Below are 21,287 nucleotides of genomic sequence, written 5' to 3' on the forward strand. Positions count from 1 at the left end.
GAGGAAATCTATGGAGTTGACAGGGTTGAGAGATCTTCTAATGATGTGCTTTCTGTTTGGTGCTTCCAGACCATGGATATTCCAGGAGACACACTTCATGGTAAATTAGGTGAGTCAGAGTTCTGTGCTCCAGATGAGCCAAGAGTCTGACAGTGAGGGTCATGCTTCCCTAGTTTCTTCTTAGAGGTGGGGGGGTCTTATTTTTAGAGCCAGTAGGTCTACCTTTCAGTTTAGGAGGGGGAAGGGGGATGTCATTTTCATCATCAAAAAGATTCTCCATCAATGAGAAGTTATTGTGGAGATTCATATTATTAGGGATCGATTGCTAGTCAAGCGGGGAGGATGGCACTTGTGAGGAATAGTCTTGATCATTAGGATTCGCAGGGATGACATTAATAACAAACTCGTCACCAATTTCCTTCAACTGTGATTCAATCGTAGGGATGTTCACACCAGTACTGACACCACCATTAGTGGGAGGTTCTGCCAGAACGTCATTAACGACCTCTAGAAGGCCATGCATTAATGTCGGCCTGGCAAGGCCTGAACCAAGGATGGTATCCCTACTGGAGCGAACACCATCCTCGATGGCTTGAACAATACTTTTAACCGTAGAGCTAGAATGGGTCTTTCCAGCAGAGCCTCTGGTCATCATAGTAAGCTCAGGGATATCCTGTTTCTTAGCTGGAGTCTTTGATTTCCCGACGGATGGGCATTTATCAGATATGGGGGTGTTTTTTCTCCGACGTTTTTTTGATTTTCCAGCAACCAACTGAAAGTCATCTCCTAGGGACCTAGTGACAAAATGAAGGGAAGACTAGTCAGCAAAGTGAGCGAGGTTAGGAATATCTGAGACAGGTTCATTAGGAACAAGGGGAGAGACTTCGTTGACGACGGGAGAAGGATTAGGTTTAGGGTGGGGTTTTGATTTGAGAACAATCGGGCAATTTTTATGTAGGTGCCCTTCTCTTTTGCAGAGGAAGCAAGCATTCAATCCACCTAGGATCTCAATAGGGCACGAAAAAATTTCATCCTGTATAACAAAGTTGAGGTTGCTAGGAATATCAATTCTAGGATTCAAGGAAATCAGAACCCTAGCATCCATATTAGCAACCAGTCTGGATGAATTGTCCATTCTAACAATTTTGCCAATCGAATCCACAATTCAAGGGATAAATTTCCACAGAAAAGGAAGAACATTCTTAATCAGAATCCACCTAGGGCTTGAGAAAGCCAAAATTTCTTCTGAGATAGCCTCTGGGGTCAAACCAAGGGCACGAAAGGATGTTTTTCCAACAGCCCAATATTGTTTCTTCAATACTTCACTCTACATTGAGTGGTTATCAAAGAATATAACAAAAAGACCCTTCTGGATCTGATGACAGAAGGAGATATGAAACCCTAATTTAATATTCCAGAAGTTATGAAACCAATCATCCAGAAATTTCTTGGGTGGAACCTTATCTATCTCAATAGCAGCAAAGAAGATAGCACAATCCTTAAGCCTATTCTTTTCAGAAATGATATCATTTAGGAGACATTCATTAGGAGAAAGGAAAGAAGAGTCAGGGTCATCATGAGGGGTCTTACCCAAACCAGATCCTTCACCGTGATCTCCAACTGCCATGAAGACCGCCTGGTTGGGCAATGCTTGAGCAAGATTTGCCATGACATCCTTGTAACTAGTCGACGACCCAGCGGCAGGGAGTTGTCCATGGTTGCAGGCGCTAGGGTTAGGGGAGATAGAGAGGGCATCAGGAGAAAGTGATGATGGTGCAATGAGTGCACCATCCGAGCCGGACTCCATAAGGAGAGTCGATGCAGAGAAGGAGTAAATGCAAACACGGGGGAAATAAACCCTAAAAGAAAAGACAGATAAAGCAGAAAGCACGCGAAAAAAAAGAATGACAGGTGGAGAGTAGAGATAGAGAAATCAAACCGTGTGGAGGAGGGAAACCTCCTCCACAGTCACCAGGTATTTAGCCGGGTTAGTACCACCGTCGCCACTTAAAGGTTTTTCGCACCATCGCCCATTTTTGAATTTTTTCAAAATAATATGTTTTTGTACAATTAAATTTTAATGTTAATAATTTAAAATGTATTATGAAAATAATTTTTAATATTAAAAAAAAGGGAAATGGTTTTGATCACATTAGTAATATTCTTTATATTTGTCAATGTATCAAAATTCGAATACTTTGACAATGAGAAAGACTAGTAATTATACTATAATTTCTTTTATTGATAGTGAAATTTATGTTACTTATTTCAACATGACAAGTTATAATCATTCACTATCTATAATTGATTGACAAGAACTAGTCATTGAATCAAACTTATTACCATTGATAATGAGATCTATGTTATTTATCACAAGCATGACAAGTTCTATCATCTTTCATCTTATATTGAGGACTATTATAACCATCATAATATCTTGTTTTTATTATGAGGTGACAAGTCAAGTTAATTATTCCTTTAGTGAAATCCATTTTTATAAAATTGCATTATTGATTTCTAAATTATTAATTTTTTTAAAAAAGACTAATACTAAATATAATTTTTTTAGCTAGAAGTTAATAAGAAATCTAAATCAAAACATTGATAAGATGTTTTCCATAATATGCTTCATCTTTATTGAAAATGATGAAGAAACAGAGATATTGCTGTATGGGAAAAATTCACTTGATAAACTATTATGTACATCATAGAAGAAATGGTCAATGAAAGCATGAAAATTAAGACATTCTCACTAATGTCTGAAAAATCTTTTGGATAATTCAAAAAAGATATTTTAATAAATAATACATTTGAAAAAAATAGAATGCAAATTGAAAAACAAAATTGTATTGATGAAACATGAATAATACATTATAAACATATTATTGTTATAATACTACATAAATTATAATACTGCATCAATATGACTAATTGAGTGGCTTCTCATATATTCAAACACAACTACAAATAGACTCATATCCTTTTACAACTCTAGAAAGTTGGCCATGGAAAACAGTGTAGAACAAATTCATCATCATATATTATACAAAAATATCATAACAAATGGTCGACAAAAAGACAACATATGTAAAATAGTATTTTCAAGACTTCCCTCAAAAATTATATAGAATTTAGATTGCATATGGTGGACAAAAAGGAAACATAAAATAGTATTTACTAGACTACCTAAAAAGCATGTATAAATTATAGAGGGATTAGTGGCCAAGTTGGAGGAGTAAACGATAATCCATTTAAATCCAAAGAAAATTTCCTTCAATCTTTTTCTTAAATATTGTTGCAGATATGATGTGCATACAAAGGATTTAAGACATGGTAGGTCATATGGTAGGTAGTCGGGATCATCTCTAAAAAGAATTACATAGACAATCAATATAAGCTATCATACCATGCAAATATTAGATGAATGTATGTGACTCTCTAAATGCCTAAGAATAAATTTAAATGCTATCAAGTGATAGAGTCATATGGAACACATAAGCATGAGTGGCTCTTGGGCTACAAAGTTTAAGAAAAGTGAAGCAAATCATTGAATATAGAGGGCTCGCTATGTGAATGCTGCTCCACGCTGGATAGAAAACAACATATTATAATCAAGGTGATGAAAGATATTTTATTATTGCGATCTACCTTTCAATGTCTCAAGAGTGATGTTACAAAGAATCTAACTCTTGATTGAACATTTTCTCCTACTCACAACTTGCATAATCAATTCAACACTATTAATATGCTCTTCCAATTTTTGCACAAAATTTACAATCAATTTGTGTATGTAAAGGTCAAGATCTTGTTGTCAATGGAGACAAACATAAAAATGAATCACTCTAATATAGAATTTTGCGATTTCCTATGTATTAGGGCATATAGGGCTATGAAGCACACTGTTTCCACAAATGAGAAAATAATTGAGTGAGATGTGACCAAAAATAAAACACTGGCAACTATATTTATTGAATTATGTAGTAACACCTTATTGACATTGACTTTGGTTTCTTTCAATATAGAAAAGGCTTTACAAGATGCTAAATAGACCATAATCTACCTAGATATGGTTAAACACTCACAAACATAATTATAATACCCGACTGAAATGTGCTCACAACCAAACACAAAACCTACAAGTAGGTTGAAATGGGACAAATTTTAATACTACATCAATATGACTAATTGAGTGGCTTCTCATATATTCAAACACAACTACAAATAGACTCATATCCTTTTAGAACTCTAGAAAGTTGGCCATGGAAGACAGTGTAGAACAAAGTCATCATCATATATTATACAAAAATATCATAACAAATGGTCGACAAAAAGATAGCATATGTAAAATAGTATTTTCAAGACTTCCCTCAAAAATTATATAGAATTTAGATTGCATATGGTGGAAAAAAAGGAAACATAAAATAGTATTTACTAGACTACCTACAAGGAATGTAGAAATTATAGAGAGATTAGTGGTCAAGTTGGAGGAGTAAACGATAATCCATTTAAATCCAAAGAAAATTTCCTTAGATCTTTTTCTTAAATATTGTTGCAGATATGATGTGCATACAAAGGATTTAAGACATGGTAGGTCATATGGTAGGTAGTCGAGATCATCTCTAAAAAAAATTACATAGACAATCAATATAAGCTATCACACCATGCAAATATTAGATGAATGTATGTGACTCTCTAAATGCCTAAGAATAAATTTAAATGCTATCAAGTGATGGATTCATATGGAACACATAAGCATGAGTGGCTCTTGGGCTACAAAGTTTAAGAAAAGTGAAGCAAATCGTTGAATATAGAGGGCTTGCTATGTGAATGTTGCTCCACACTGGATAGAAAACAACATATTATAATCAAGGTGATGAAAGATATTTTCTTATTGCGTTCTACCTTTCAATGTCTCAAGAGTGATGTTACAAAGAATCTAACTCTTGATTGAACATTTTCTCCTACTCACAACTTGCATAATCAATTCAACACTATTAATATGCTCTTCCAATTTTTGCACAAAATTTACAATCAATTTGTGTATGTAAAGGTCAAGATCTTGTTGTCAATGGAGACCCACATAAACATGAATCAATCTAATATGGAATTTTGTGATTTCCTATGTATGAGGACATATAGGGCTATGAATCACATTGCTTCCACAAATGAGAAAACAATTGAGTGGGATGTGACCAAAATTAAAACACTAGCAACTATATTTATTGAATTATCTAGTAACACCTTATTGACATTGATTAGATGAATGTATGTGACTCTCTAAATGCCTAAGAATAAATTTAAATGCTATCAAGTGATGGAGTCATATGGATCACGTAAGCATGAGTGGCTCTTGGGCTACAAAGTTTAAGAAAAGTGAAGCAAATCGTTGAATATAGAGGGCTTGCTATGTGAATGTTGCTCCACACTGGATAGAAAACAACATATTATAATCAAGGTGATGAAAGATATTTTCTTATTGCGTTCTACCTTTCAATGTCTCAAGAGTGATGTTACCAAGAATCTAACTCTTGATTGAACATTTTCTCCTACTCACAACTTGCATAATCAATTCAACACTATTAATATGCTCTTCCAATTTTTGCACAAAATTTACAATCAATTTGTGTATGTAAAGGTCAAGATCTTGTTGTCAATGCAGACCCACATAAACATGAATCAATCTAATATGGAATTTTGCGATTTCCTATGTATGAGGACATATAGGGCTATGAAGAACACTGCTTCCACAAATGAGAAAACAATTGAGTGGGATGTGACCAAAATTAAAACACTAGCAACTATATTTATTGAATTATGTAGTAACACCTTACTGACATTGACTTTGGTTTCTTTCAATATTGAAAAGGCTTTACAAGATGCCAAATAGACCATAATCTACCTAGATATGTTTAAACACTCACAAACATAATTATAATACCTAACTAAAATGTGCTCACAACCAAACACAAAACCTACAAGTAGGTTAAAATGGGAAAAATTTTCCACCAAATATGGATTTTTAATTCAACTGAAGAAATTGGCAAGGGGAAGATTTGTGCTATATATATTTTTTTATTCTATATCAATTATAATTTTGTAAAAATAAATGTCTCTTGAACATATAATTTTGTATATGGACAAAAAGTGGAATAAAAAAACATACGATTTTTCACCAAACAAAGGATAGTTTTTTTTGTAACCTGTAACTTTCTTGACTCATTCGTGATAACTATTTTACTTTATGACACTCATTTCTAGAGGTTTGTGAAAAATATCCTAGATACAAGAAGAAATATGCAAGCAATTCTCTAATATGAGATTGGGATTTACTAAGAATTAGAATGCACAAAAACTTTATATAACTGAAAGGAAAATAGTAAAAATAGCAATATCTATCATATACAATAAGATTTTTAATAATTTACACAGAGAAACTTGCATATATTAGAAAGGTAGATGAGATAGACAAGATGGATAAAACAATTTACTAATTGTACAAACATTAGACACTTGTGAGGATACTTGGCATATGTCAACAAGTGGCTAATGTACATGAAATAATTGTCTCAATATGTTTTACACATCACACTTGATAAATGAAATAATAATAAATTTCCTAAGTAAAAACTTAATTAATTTTAATTGGACTATATGTAAGTATGCCAATAGCTAACATGTTTCATAAAGTCATTATTTACACAAATCAGGAAAACTTGTAAAATACATCTTCCTTGAAATCCCTAAACAAAAATCACACATTTATTATCATTGTGAACATAATTAATTTATTTAGGCCACCTCTAACCTACCCTCAATATTTTTTCGCTGGTTAAAAATTCAAAACTCAAACTCCTATGCAAAATTTATTCTAAAGTACCCATGGTCGATTCTGCTGGATCTTTCCCCTTGGTCCCTAGGATGGGATCTAATACTCCTTTAGTGGATGTTGTTGTTGTTATTGTCCCTTCTGCTGATGTTTCAAATGGTGTTCCTTCTTCGACTCCTTCAGAGCCATCTGGTGGCCCTGATATATTACTTGTTGGATCTATCCCTACATCTAGGTGTGTTGGGATTCTGGATGGTATGTTTGTTGGAGCTACCCCTATACCTATTTCTTCTTATGATGCATCTTCTAGAGCTATCCCATTGTCTATTTCTTCTTCCAAGGATGTGTCCGGCCCTAGCTCTACTAGTCCTGCTAGATCTTCGATGTTTGATGGCCTCTCCTTGGGCACTAGTTTTCCTACTTTGGATTTGTTGGATTGGTAAGTTAAGGCTGCTAAGGTTGACAAAGGATGGATTCTGGTTAAAATAAAATATTCTAAAAGCTCTTTTCTTTCTTTTGACATGACCCTTAGATCCCAAAAGAGGGAATCCAAAGGGAAACCCTAATGATGGTTGTTTGCTCCAGGTTGGGGGTGCCTATTGTTAAAACCCCTTAGGGCAGTCAAACTTTATTTTGCTGTTTCTTTTTTATTGCTCGATGTATCTCCTTTTGGATCTCATACTGCCTATAGATTTTCCATGCATATGTTTTTATTTGTAAGGAAACTTTTCATTTTGGAGGGGTTAGTCTATTTCAATTCCCTTTCTTGGCTTTGTTCCCACTCATCTTAGATCAACTTCGTTTAGTGGTTATTCTTGAATATCTTTAGCTATGGGGCTGTTTTTTTGTTGTGGTTTGTTTTGGCTTAATGTATTGTCAAGTCCAAATCGATCTCCTTTTGTAAGGGGTTTTGGGTCCCTTCAAAACCTATTTTTCCTTTAATCAAAAACAACTATTCTAAACAATGTAAACCACTATGCTATGTTTTATCTTTGAATTGTCTTTTTTTATTCTTATTTTTATTTTTATTTTTCTAACTATTTGTCACAAAAAGGTCATCAAGACAAGTTTATATCATGTCAATTTCTCATCTTGAAAACATTTAATTTGTTACGGTAAAAAAAATAGAACTTTTACATTTCCCCCATTTGTAAATGACAAGGAAAAGATTTATGGTTTTGATTCTACTATCTTTACACAATAAACTTCTTCAAACACATAAGATCTAATTGTAGGGGTAAAATTGAAGGGTACATTACAAAGAGGTAAAGTCTCTTTTATTACATAATAAAATTTTCAACCTAAATATCATAACATATCTCTCAAATTATCATTTTGAAAACAACCCATGTTATCAATATTAGATGCATTGAAATGGAAAATAACTTACAAATGCTTGCTCTCCGCCCTATGATAATGACATCATGAGTCTTGTGGCCACTACCCATACCCATTAACAAGGAAATTCATGGATTCTTCTCATATACTGAAACATAACAAAAGATAACACAATATCAAAAATTTTACATGACCACTACAAGAATTCATACCATCCTAAATATTCCACTCACTCAACATCCCATATTAAATTTTGTTCCCATCAAGTTAGAGATTAACCATACAAAACTATTTCTATCTCAATTTTGTAAAACTTAAATAGAAAGGGTAAGAGTAGGGAAGACTTATGTCTCCAAGCCTACACATTAGTGGCCTCCATCTCTTATGCCAAGAACCCTCTGAAATCTCTCCCCTGTTCTTAAATTCCTTCAAGAGTTCTCAAAAATGGATAAATGTGTAATAATTCATCCTTTATTTTTGCAACAAGATCTAAAAATATTTAAACCGAATACTTGGATAGGAAAGGTGTCACTTGCCACACTCCCCTCCACTTCTTTGTAAGGGCCTTTTTTCTCAGTTAAGAGGGGACACACACTATGACACCCCATTCCCCAACTCTTCCCTCATAAATGAGGTATGCGGGTGGAATTGGTACCCTCAACTCATCTATCCTCTAAAATCATCGCTTACCTTAATGAGCATTTTTGGAGAGTGAAATCAAATCCTAGGGCCTTTATTGCATGCCCAATGGACCACCACCCCAAGGGTATAGACCCTAGGGGTTTGTTTTTGTAATTGAAAGATATAGATTGACTAAAAAACTCACATAAAGACACACAATGATAAACCTCAAAAACCAATATTTTCAAAATAATTAAATCTTATTTTATTCTAAATAAAAAATTGCTAAACTGAAAACTTAGTCCTGATTGCATTCCAAAACATACTGAACACATTCACAAACATAGTTAAACAATAATAAATCAAACTATTTGCTATCACATTTTAATAATGTTTACTAGGTAATTACAAGCATATTGATATAAAATCATCTCATTTATAATTTCCCAATCTACCTAACCATCTATTGATGAAAAGAATGTAGCAATTTAGGATTATTATAGCTATATGTGAAGTGGGGTGTTAAAATTTCTATCTTCAAAGCAAATTGTAATTTAGAGATGGTAGTAATCTTGTCAATTAAGGAAACTAAGGAAAGGTCCATTGACATTCAAAAATATACTTCTAAATTTTAACTCAAATATTATTCTCATATATATGCACAATGTCCTAAAGAAGTGATATATTTTATTTTTGGGTTTCTTAGAATCTTTGCAAACCACATGATTATACCCTAAGAATCCATGAATAATGAACATAAACTCCAAATATTAATTCTTGGAATAGGTGGTCCATGATTGATAATGAATAATTATCAACTTGTAATTTTATATTCATATTTTTCAAATGCATTCACATCCTCATATCCATATTTATATCCTAGTGGAACAAGAGTAGATACAAAAAATGGAATGCATAATTTAATTATTGATGCCATATTCTCTTCAAATTTTTTGTTTTTCTCTCTATCAAATGGTCTTTCCATAAGCTAGAAAATAGTATGTTGAATGAAGTTTTTCTTATATTCATTTAATTAGACATATGAACATGCAAAGGATTTCTTAGACAACATTAATATTGCAACCATTATTGTTTTCTGTATTGGCTCTAACTTTTTCTCCATGTATAACATTTAAAAGTTGCCTTAATACCTAGATTTAACCTATATAATTTTTTTTTTATAAAATCAGTATTCTTCCTCTTGAAATTGACGAATTTAAAATATCCATTGCATATATATCTATGCTAAATGACGCATAACTTAATATCAGCTTTAAAGCAAGTGCGTAATGCAGAATTCCAAACATATACTTCAATAAAAAACCAAATTAACTACAAATTTTATAAACAAAATCATAAAATTTTATATTTGAAATTCTTCGATAAAAATAAAACTGCAAATTGTATTATCTTCGATAAATAGATGAGATGATATTCCATCTAATAAATCTATTAATAAACCTTCTACTAGCATTAACTAATAAAAATAAAAAGGATTTAAACAGTAGAAGAAGCTAGCCATTATTAGAGGTTCTGGATGTAACGAATTCCTCGTTCTGAGAATCTGGAGTTGCATTTATCGGACGGACTAAGCGAGTTCTACAGGTGGGACAAGTATTACGCCTTTTCAGCCATGGAAGAAGGCAGCGAGCATGGAATATGTGGGATTCATGACAAGGCATCTGTCGAGCATCATCCCCCACTTGAAAAGGCTCGGTGCAAATCGAACACTCGGATTCTGCGTTGACATGATCGGCTGCAATTATTATTTGAGCAAGGATACAGAAGGATAGTATAGTTTGTGCCCTCATAAGATCGTCGCGAGTTTGTGAGCTGTCCGGAACGTTTTCAAGCTCTGTTAGTGCCCTCGATATAAAGTCGATAGAGTCCCTTAGTCGCTGGTTAGCAGTGATACCTACTTGTGTGTTGTTGGTACTCATATTTATTACTAAGAGAATCACTTGCTTGTGACTAAGGCTTCCACTCGACTCAGATGTTACTTAAATGCTGTTATTGTACTTTTGTTTCCAATTTTCTCCTGCATTTATACAGATATATTCCCATCAAAGAAAGCGCTGCCAGCCGACCAAGAAATTAAAACCCTTACATTTTAAGTTATGCTCTCTTTCAATATATATATATTTTTTAAAATTCATTAACCTAATTTGCCAATTTTACTATCTTTTGTTTTGAATTAATTTGTTACCGTTATATATATATGGTTTGTCCTAGATTAGATAATTAGGAGGTTAAAATATATGAATAATGGTGGAAGATCAAAACATATTTTTCTTATTGTATGTGTTAGGAACTGCATATATGACAATAATTACATATTTGAAATTCAATTTACTTGTTGTATATATCAAGAATAACACGCGTAGGCTAAAAATTATAGAAATATTCTTTATGATTAAAAACAGCTATTAAGATTGTTTTCAAGAAGCTCAATCAATAACCATAAGATTACTTGTCTAGTAGCTAAATACATACATATATTATAAGTGTGTGAATATATTAGAATAGATATTTGAAAGAGGCCTATCTTAAAGATGTTAAGAAATATTAATCTTTAACGTAGATGCACATAGAATATCTAATTAGTTGTTATGTATATAAGTCTTTTTTAAATAAAAAGTATAAAAATTACAAATAATACATTTCACCATAAAAAAGAGAAAAGAATATCAACTTTTTTTAATTTTTTTTTAAAGGGCAAAGCGTTAAGACATAAACTATATTACTTAGTAGAAATAAAAAATACTAGCTGAAAATACTACAAAAGAAAGAGCTAGATGAACCACATGAAACTAACTCATAGAGCATTGCTCAATCTGTGGAACTATTAGCAGACCAAGAATGTTCTAATTTAATACCATGTAGAAGCTACATATTCAACAATATATAACTATTCTAAAAACTACATGTAGAGACAGGGCTTATGCCAGGAACTATTTATAGAAAAATCCTTGAGCTAAGCAATAAGCAACAAAAGAAGTAGGTGCATTCGAAGATCTGAAATAAAATAGGACACATTAAGTTTCTAGTAAATTCTCCCCTGTTTCCTCATGCCCTGCATTGTACCTCATGCCCTACACTGTACTCTTGAGGTGCATTATCTCCAAAATTGAAGCCCACAACCCTTTCCATGGCAAGACCCTTCTCAACCTTTTGGTGGTGAGTTTGATGGAGCACCAAATGCTGAATAGAGTAGAATAGATCTAAAACTTGACTTGCATATACAGGAGAAATCAGCTCTTAGAATAGCCCTAGCTCATTCACGAGAATCTTACAATTATTTGACTCAAGCCCTATGCCATAATCTCCTTGTAGATATATCTTCTATTCATTTGCATATAATTTCAATTTGAATTCTATTTTTCCTTTTTCTAAATTAGAAGGTGTCGGAGGGTTCCATGGTACAACAACACATTAATCTAAAGTGAACACATGCAAGCTTGTAATGTAGAAAAATTCTTCTAAATCATCCCTCAATCAATTTAGTAAAATAAATATTTTCTCTAATCTACTCCATAGCATCTATGTATGTACTGAACAAAGGAAGTAGGGCAACAAGTTTGTAAGGAATGGTCAACCTTTCTTTCCTTCTGTTTTATTTGTTTCCTTTTCAAAACAACCAGTAAGAAAAATAATGGTAAATTCATACAATAATTATTCCTACAAAAAGGCCCTATCTCATACACATGAGGCATCCAAATAGACATAGCATTACGCCAGTCCTAGGTAGGTCGAGATCAATTTGCAATCATTTGACTAGGCAAGGAAGTTTTCTTAGAGTCACTTGTACATTGATAGGGATCCCATTGTTTAGCATTTTAAATGAATGGCATGAGAGAGTAGTATTCTTCCCTCAAGAAATTTTCATTTTAACAAATCAAATCATTTATAAATTTCCTACAATTTATTTTACTAAACTTGTCTTATACAAATTCAGAGAGTGATATATAGATGATTGCTTGCTTGCAATTTAGTTTTATGGTAAGAATCTTTTGTCTTTTGCGAACCATAAAAAAAATCATTGCTCCATATGCTCATTTTGAGTCCTTTTAAATTCCTACCACTAACCCAACCCTTGCATGGTTTCATCTTTTGTGAAATAATAGGAATTGTGATATACAACTATTTCTGTGAAGAATTTTATTTTAGAATTTTTTCTCATAAGAAACATGTGCAATATTGTTCTCATTAGCTCTATCATGACACTAGTGTTAACAATGATTGCTATTGTGAGGAAAAATTCTTAGAATGCATCAGCTCTATTCTCGCCCCAACTAGTGATTGTAATTAAACCCTAATTATGTTGCTGACCTTTTTTTTTCTCAATGTTAGATTAACAAAACACATATAGTTTAATATTGTTTAATTAAGGGTCAATTCAACATTCTTTTATAGGATTGAAGCCTTTGTAGATAATAGCATTTGGATTTATCATGAATCCTTTAGGAAAAATTATACCTTTTGAGTTATCTTCTATATTTTTTTTTTTATAATCATTTGGATGGGAGAGAGAATGAATGAATGAATAAAATATAGTGAATATCCTCTAAATTGCATGGGCTAGGGATTTCCCTACTCATTAATTCTCCTCTTTTTTTTTTTTGTTAAGGGGTCTACTTCGGGGGTCTATTCGTGGATCATTACTACAGTAAGGGGGCATTTAATTTAAGGCATTTTTTATGTAGGGTTTTTTGTGCAATCTCTTTTTGGAATCTCATAAGATTATAATTTTTTTGTAGGGTTCATGAATTCATCTTCAACGAGTTTGGTTCTTGTTGGCTCGTTTGTGGGGGTCTTTACTTTGTTGTGTGATATTTTGCTAATTTGTGTTTCTGATTATAATGGAGGGGAAATGAGCTTCTTCAAGTTTGGTGGTTTTAGGTTCTTTGGGGTAGGGAGTTTCCTCTCGTGGTATGTATGCAAGAACAACACAGTCTTTATAAGTAGGTGGTACACCACAAGTCAATATAATTAATAGATGTTCGGAGAGGGGCCTCAATCATGAAGTTTTTTGTATCCAACAATTCGTGGAAATGTAGGATGTTTCTTACCTAAGAAACCATGCTCTAATTTATAAATTCAAATGTATCCAATTTTCTATGATAATATTGGAATCTTGGATTCCTCATACTTGGCATAATAAATGTGATATTGAGATAATATTAGTTATAAATAATAGCATCCTACAAAAAAAATCCAAAACAAATATTAAAAAAATCATTATGAAGAAATCACTTAAAAAATCAAATACAAAAGAAACCCCTAAACATTTCAAAATAATCAAAACTCTAAAATATAATCATTTTCATTTCACCAATGAACTTATCCTTTGCTATAGGTAGACATTTGAGTAGACATGGATATAAAACCTGTAAACCACTATGCTTATCAAATCACACAGCAACAGACAACCTATCAATCCAATCAACAATTAATCAATCAACATTTTAGTCCTTTATCAACTATCATGTGTCTTATATAGGGTGTGGTATATACTCGAAAGAACACAATGTTTGTCTTAAACGGGGTACTTCATTCCTAAAACTAGACATGATGACCATCCTATTAGACAAACTATTAAATTTGACAACAAGATAAGAATGGTTGTTGACTCACTTGGTCTAGTGAGTCTTTATTTTTTTCATTTATCTATCTTTGATCATGTTCTTATGCTACTCAAGGATGTCCTCATTATGTTCGAAAATATAGCGAACACATTCATAAGAATATTTTTTAATTAAGGAAAAAATAGGTTTTTTGAAGACCCAAAACCCCTAACAAAAAGTTTTGAAGGGACTCAAAGCTCTCAAATTTTACCAAGATTTGGAACCCACAATATCACGTTGCCAAGAAGAATAATCATAAAACAACTAGAAGCCCAACCTTAGCTATACAGAGAAAGACAATGCCTATCACATGCACAAGGGTTTTAATAAGGCTCTCTTAACCTTCAACATATACGGTGGGTGATTCTAAGTACCCATAACCTTTGAAACACCAAATTATTACAGATAATCATGCATTCACAATCTGGACGCATAGGGTTTTGAAAGGCTCCCCTAACCTTCAACCTGAGTTTCAAAATGGCACCCAAAACCAATAAAGAAGGGCTTTCCTAGGCTCCCTTAACTTCTAACATAGATCTCAGGCTACCAAAAGAAAAACCCATCCTTAACCAGAAACAACAACTGGCAAGACTAGGCCCTTCAAAAGTGTTAGCATCGATCCCGCCTGTGGGTTTTAAAGTCTCCCACAACTTGAAACAGACACCAAAAGGATAAGCATATAGAAAAAGCCTAAAAAAGGGGGATTTTGAAAGGCATCCCTAACCTTTGAGATCGATTTTATAATGGCTCCCATAACCACTCCACCTCTATAGGACAGGAAACCACCTCAATAGGAGCTAAGGAGATGAAGACCATCAGCAGAAAGAGCCAAGATTCAAACCACAAAATAAGATCTAGCAACAAAATAGGATTTTAATAAGGCTCCCAGAAACTTAAGCAGAAAAAGAGGCTTAAACCAAACAGACACCGTGCAGATGAGTTCCACTAGTATCTCCACCTCTATAGGAGAAAAGGAGAAGAAACCTAGTAGCAAGGAGAGAGAAAGAAAAACACACCCAACCTCGAACAACAGGGCATCCAAAACCCCCAGTGGCAGCCATACCACAAAGCTCATCCCATAACTCTTCCCTTCTATGGAAGAATGGTCCACCTAAATAGGACAAACTGAGAGAAATAGTAAGATGGCAGCCTGAAAGTCACAAGAAAACCTCTTGAAAAGAATAGGCAAAGAAAATCACACACTGTCATCGAGAAGAGATCCAACAAGGCTACATCAGAAAGGCAAGAGGACATCCCTCATAAAGGCTCCCTACAGTAGTAGAACCCTCCCAAAGGCAAAAAGATGAACCAAGGGGAGAGGAGAAACTAGAAACCGAAAGAAGATCCGGACACCAGAAGCTCCACCTGGGTCCCAAACAACTTTTCCACAACCAGCAAAGCAACAAGAAACCAGGCCAAGAGGGAGGACACACCGGGAAGGACTTGCCACCACTAGGCATAAAGAATGAACTCTTGGCCTCATGAGAGGCAGGGGCGAGCAGACCTCGCCGAGCACAACAAACATCATTCCATCTTCATCATCTTCTACCATCTTCTACCTCATACTCCTCCTCACGTGCAGAAACCCAAACGCATCCATGAAAGACTCTCCCACCATGGCCACACCAAAGAATAAGAAAAGAAGTCTTCAAAATAAACTCCAAATAGTAATTCTTGGAATAGATTGTCCCGAATTGGTAATGAATAATTATGAACATGTAATTTTATATTTATATTTTTCAAATGCATGGACATCTTCATATCCATATTTATATTCATGTGGAACAAGAATAGATTTTTAAAAAATACATAATTTAATTACTGGTACCATATTTTCTTATCTTCAAAATGTATTTTTTTTTCTCTATCTAATGGTCTCTCCATTAAGATAGAAGAAAATGGTATGTTTAATGAATTTTTTCCTATATTCCCTTAAATTTAACATATGACCATGCAAAGCGTTTCTTAGGCAGCATTAATATTGCAGCCATTATTGTTATTTGTGTTGGCTCTAACTTTTTATCCATATATAACATTTACAAATTGTCTTAATACCTAGATTTAACTTATATAATTTTTTTTATAAAACTAATATTATTCCTTTTGAAATTGACAAATTTGAAATATCCATCCCATATATATATATATATGCTAAATGAGGCATAACTTAATATCAGCTTTAAACCTAAGTGTCTAGTGCCCAGTTTCAAACATATCCTTCAATAAAAAATAAAAAATTAACTATAAATTTATTAACAAAATCTAACTATTCCTCAAAATAGAAACATGGACCGCTCTCCCTAGAAATATACAACCAATTCAATAGACTACTGGAGCAAAGGAGCAACACCAACTCTCAATCCAGATAAAAGCATAAGGCTCTAAAATCCACCGGATCGATGCAACTCAATGCATCTAATTCTCATTAGGAGGGGTGGATACCCCTAACTTGTCTCTCAAGTAGACAAATGTATCTACAGGCAAAGGCTCAGTGAAAATATCAACAATTTGTTCCTTTGTAGATACATATTCTAGCTTTACCTTCCCTTCACTAACTTTCTCTATCAAGTAATTATATTTAATTGATATAGGTTTAGTTTTTGAATGTTGCACCAAATTCTTTGACTTTTTTATAACAGTTGAATTATCATAGTATATAAAAGCAGGCTCATTATGAATAAATGTGATATCTTTCAATATTTTATTCACCCAAATTATCTGAGCGCAATTACTAGCAGCAATCATGTACTCACCTTTAGTAGTAGATAGAGATACTGAATCATATTTCTTACTTTCCCAAGACACCAACTTCTTACTAAAGAAGAATGCTCCATCGATAGTACTCTTCTCATAATCTACATCACCAACCCAATCTGCATCAGTGTAAGCACATAATATGAAATCATCATTCTTTGGACACCATAAACCATAATCCATAGTTCCCTTTAGATATCTGAATATGCTCTTAACAACAGTGCCATGACTCTCCTTCAGATCAGCTTGATATCTAGGAGCCATAGACACAACTTCCATAATGTCAAGCCTAGTTTGCATAAGATATAGTAGTCCACCAACCATAGACATGTATTAGCTCTAATTATCTTTCAAGGATTCATCATTTTTAGATAGTTTACAACTAGTCACCATAGGAGTTCCAACCAGTTTGGAATCATCTAGTCCAAACTTCTTTAACAAGATACCTTTTTTGGTCTATGCAATCTACAAACCTAAGAAAAATTTCATCTCACCAATCACAAGAATCTCAAATTGTTTCTACATATCGCCAAAAAACTTCATACTCATATTATCATCAGCACCAAAGATAATGTCATCAACAAAGACCTCAACAATCAGAATAATATCATTTTTAATTTTAAAGTACAGATTAGTGTCAACAACACCTTTAGTAAATCCCAAATTCAAAATAATATTTGTCTAATCTAGCATACCAAGCTCTAGGAGCTTGTTTCAATCCATAAAGTGTTTTCTTCAAGTTGCATACCATGTCTCCATCATTCGATAGTGAACATGCATCAGGTTGCTCAATGCAAACTTCTTCCTCTAGATCACCATTCAAAAATGTAAATTTGACATCCATCTGATATAAATTGAAATCTTTATAAATAGCATAAGCAAGTAGCAGTCTAACAGCTTCAGTTTTGGCAACTAGAGCAAAAGTTTCTTCATAATCAATCCATTCTTGTTGTGATAACTATTTTCTTTAGTCCTTTTTCTATACCTTCATCATTTTTTCTTATTGTCATAGAAGGATTGATATATGTTTGTCATTCCTCATGTTTCTTCAAAATAGTTATATCTTCTAGTCCACCACCTTCAAACATAAGAAGATCCCATGTTTGCATTTGTTGAAGTAGAATCCTCCTCACCAACCAAAATATCCCTAGTTTTCTTGATAATTCTCTTTATTTCCTCTTTGTCTTTTCTCGACAGATAACATAGTAGTGCTCTAAAAAATGGAGAAATGGGTAACAAGCTATCCTTCATTTTTGCAACAAGGTATAAGAAGTTTCAACTTGAATCCTTCAATGGAAAAGGTGTCACTTGTCTTATTCCCCTCAATTCCTTCATCAGTGTCTTTTATTCAATTAAGATGAGACATACACAAGGACAACCCATTCCCTAACTCTTCCACCATAAATGAGGTATAGTTGTCGACTCGGTACCCTCAACTCATCTATCCTCTAAATGCTTCAATCGTCTTCCAGAGGATTTTTGGAGATTGAAATCAAGGTAGGGTGTTTATGGCATGTCCAATAGGAACCCACATCAAGGGTATAGACCTTAGAGGTCTACTTTTGTAATTTAAACATGGAAATTGACACAAAAAAACACATTACAAATCTACAATGATAAACCTAATAAGCACACGTATATCAAATTATAAAACCTTAATTGAGCCAAAGATTAGTCCCTAATATGTGGTTATGATATTTGTGGCCACTGAGTGGGTTCCTATGATTACAGATTGTCTAGACTTATTTCTCAAACATACTTTACTAATAGGACCCATAATGATATATTATTTGCTATCAATTTTTCATCAAGTTTACTAGGTAATACCAAGCATATTTTCATAAAATTAAGTAATTTCCAATCTCCCAATATATGTAACCGTCTACTTAAAAAATGTATGTAACAATGTAGTGTTGAATTAGCTATACGTGAGGTAGGGTGTTACAATTTCTATCCTTGGAGTATGTTGAATTTAAGATAAGATGGTAATCTGAGTTGTCCAACAAACTAAGAAAATGTCCATTAACATTTAAAAATATGCATCTAAAATTTTAAGCTCAAATATTATTCTCCTATATATATACAAGCTCTCAAAGAAGTCATATATTTTATTTTTGTGTTTCTTATAATTCTTGCCACCACAATATTACACCCTAAGAACCCATTAGTCATGAACATAAACTCAAATGTAGTAACTCTTGGAGTAGATGGTTAATTATCCATTATAAATTTAAGATTCATTTTTTTTTCAAATGCATTCACATCTTCGTAATTTTAAAATACCCATTACTAAATCTCCTACTAGCATCAACTAATAAAAATTAAAAAGATTTAAACCGCAGAAGAAGCTAGCCATTAATAGAGGTTGTGGATGTGATAAATTCCTCGTTCTCAGAATCTGGACTTCCATTTATCGGACGGAGCAAGCGAGTTCTACAGATGGGACAAGTATTACGCCTTTCCAGCCATTGAACAAGGCAGCGAGCATGGAATATGTGGGATTCATGACAAGGCATCTGTCGAGCATCATCCCCGACTTGGAAAGGCTCGGTGCAAATCGAACACTCTGATTCTGCGTTAACATGACGAGCTGCAATTATTATTTGAGTTAGCTTCTCCACATCCTCTCTATCAGATGGCAACTCAACTTGCGATAACTCAACATCCTCTGTATCAGATTGGATAAGGAGGGATAATGAAGTTTGTGCCCTAAAAATAGTGTCGCGAAATAGTGAGTTGTCTGCAATGTTCTCAAGGTCTGTTTGTGGCCTCAATATAAGGTCTATAGCCTCCATTACTTGCTGGCGAAGAGCCGCGTTATCTACTTGTGTGTTGTTGGTACTCATATTTAATTACTAAGAAAATGACTTGCTTGTGACTAAGGATTCTACTCGAGTCAGATGTGACTGAAAAGCTGTTATTGCACTTATGTTTTCAATTTTGTCCTGCATTTATACAAATATATTGCCATCAAAGAAATAGCTGCCAGCCGACCAAGAAATTAAAACGCTTACATTTGTGAGAGAATGGATGTCGACGTTACACAAAAGAAACTTTATTTAAGTTATGCTATGTTATATATATATATTTATATATATTGTAGATTGGGCAACTGAAATGTTAAAATATGTAAACAATGGTAAAAGATCAAAACTTATATACCAAGAAAAATAAGTATATCCTAGAGATTTTAAACATGTTTTTTAAGATTGTTGTCGAAGGGTCCAATCAATAACTAAAAGTATTAGTTGTACATAAAATATCTAGTTAGTTCAATAGTATGTAACTCTTCTCCAAATAAAAGCTTTAGAAATAAAAAAGTATAAAACTTACAAATAGTTCATTTAAGGAAAAAATAAAAAATAGAAAGGATATTAGCAAATAGTTGCTTATGAGATATTTTTATACAAGTGAAAATTATTTGGATAATTTAAGTTATCATTGTATATATAGTGTAGTGAAAACAAATAATTCCTTTTAGCTTATTTAGTAAATAAAAAAAACATAAAATTGTTAGAATCACTTTAAGAATTTTGTTATTTTAAAGTAAAATAATATTTTCAATTAAGAGTTATTTTATTTGATTCTTAAACAAATAACATTTTAGTTTTATTTAAGAAAAAATCTCCCGGGTAAATACTGCTATAGAAGACAACTCTCTTGTACTAGTTTGAAAATATAGACAAGAGAGATCGGCTTATGGATATCTCATCTACATCCAATATATTTTCCTTCAACCAACTTGGTTGGATTTGCCCGATTTCAATAGGAGAATAAGCCCCCATATTGACTACTATATCTTATTAAAGTACTATTCTATCAGATGACTACTTAGGAGTTGAGTGAGTTGAGATTGGAGTTGTAGGATTTGTTGGCTAAGGCATTCATTCACCCCAGTGTCTATAAGCAAGGTGTGCCTATGTTGTTGTGAAGAAGAAAGGTGGACCTCTTAGGTTGTGTATTGACTATAGATAGCTTAATAAGGTGACAGTGAAGAACTGATATCCTTTGCCATGGATTTATGATTTGTTTTGTAATGCCTACCAAAATACCCTAGAGAAATAATCTAAAATCTACTAACAAATGGAATTAATTTTTTTTTTAAAACATCCATTACTTCTATG

General features: G+C 33.2%; 2 protein-coding genes across 2 annotated transcripts; both read right to left on the bottom strand.

Moving 5' to 3' along the window:
- Positions 1–10,299: 10,299 nt before the first annotated feature.
- On the bottom strand, positions 10,300–10,725 carry LOC131858122 (E3 ubiquitin-protein ligase RDUF1-like). The gene has a single exon (XM_059211124.1). It carries the CDS (start codon positions 10,723–10,725, stop codon positions 10,300–10,302), a length of 426 nt encoding a protein of 141 aa, XP_059067107.1.
- An 8,786-nt stretch (positions 10,726–19,511) lies between these two features.
- On the bottom strand, positions 19,512–20,009 carry LOC131028362 (uncharacterized). Its single transcript, XM_057958630.2, has one exon. The coding sequence runs from the start codon at positions 20,007–20,009 to the stop codon at positions 19,512–19,514; it is 498 nt and encodes a 165-aa protein (XP_057814613.2).
- Between the last annotated feature and the right edge of the window lie 1,278 nt (positions 20,010–21,287).

This window comes from Cryptomeria japonica, chromosome 1, assembly GCF_030272615.1.
Source record: "Cryptomeria japonica chromosome 1, Sugi_1.0, whole genome shotgun sequence".
NCBI classification, from domain to species: Eukaryota; Viridiplantae; Streptophyta; class Pinopsida; order Cupressales; family Cupressaceae; genus Cryptomeria; species Cryptomeria japonica.

Coding starts and splice junctions, on each gene's coding strand:
- LOC131028362 (XM_057958630.2), bottom strand. CDS start 20,009: ATGAGTACCAACAACACACAAGTAGATAACGCGGCTCTTCGCCAGCAA.
- LOC131858122 (XM_059211124.1), bottom strand. CDS start 10,725: ATGAGTACCAACAACACACAAGTAGGTATCACTGCTAACCAGCGACTA.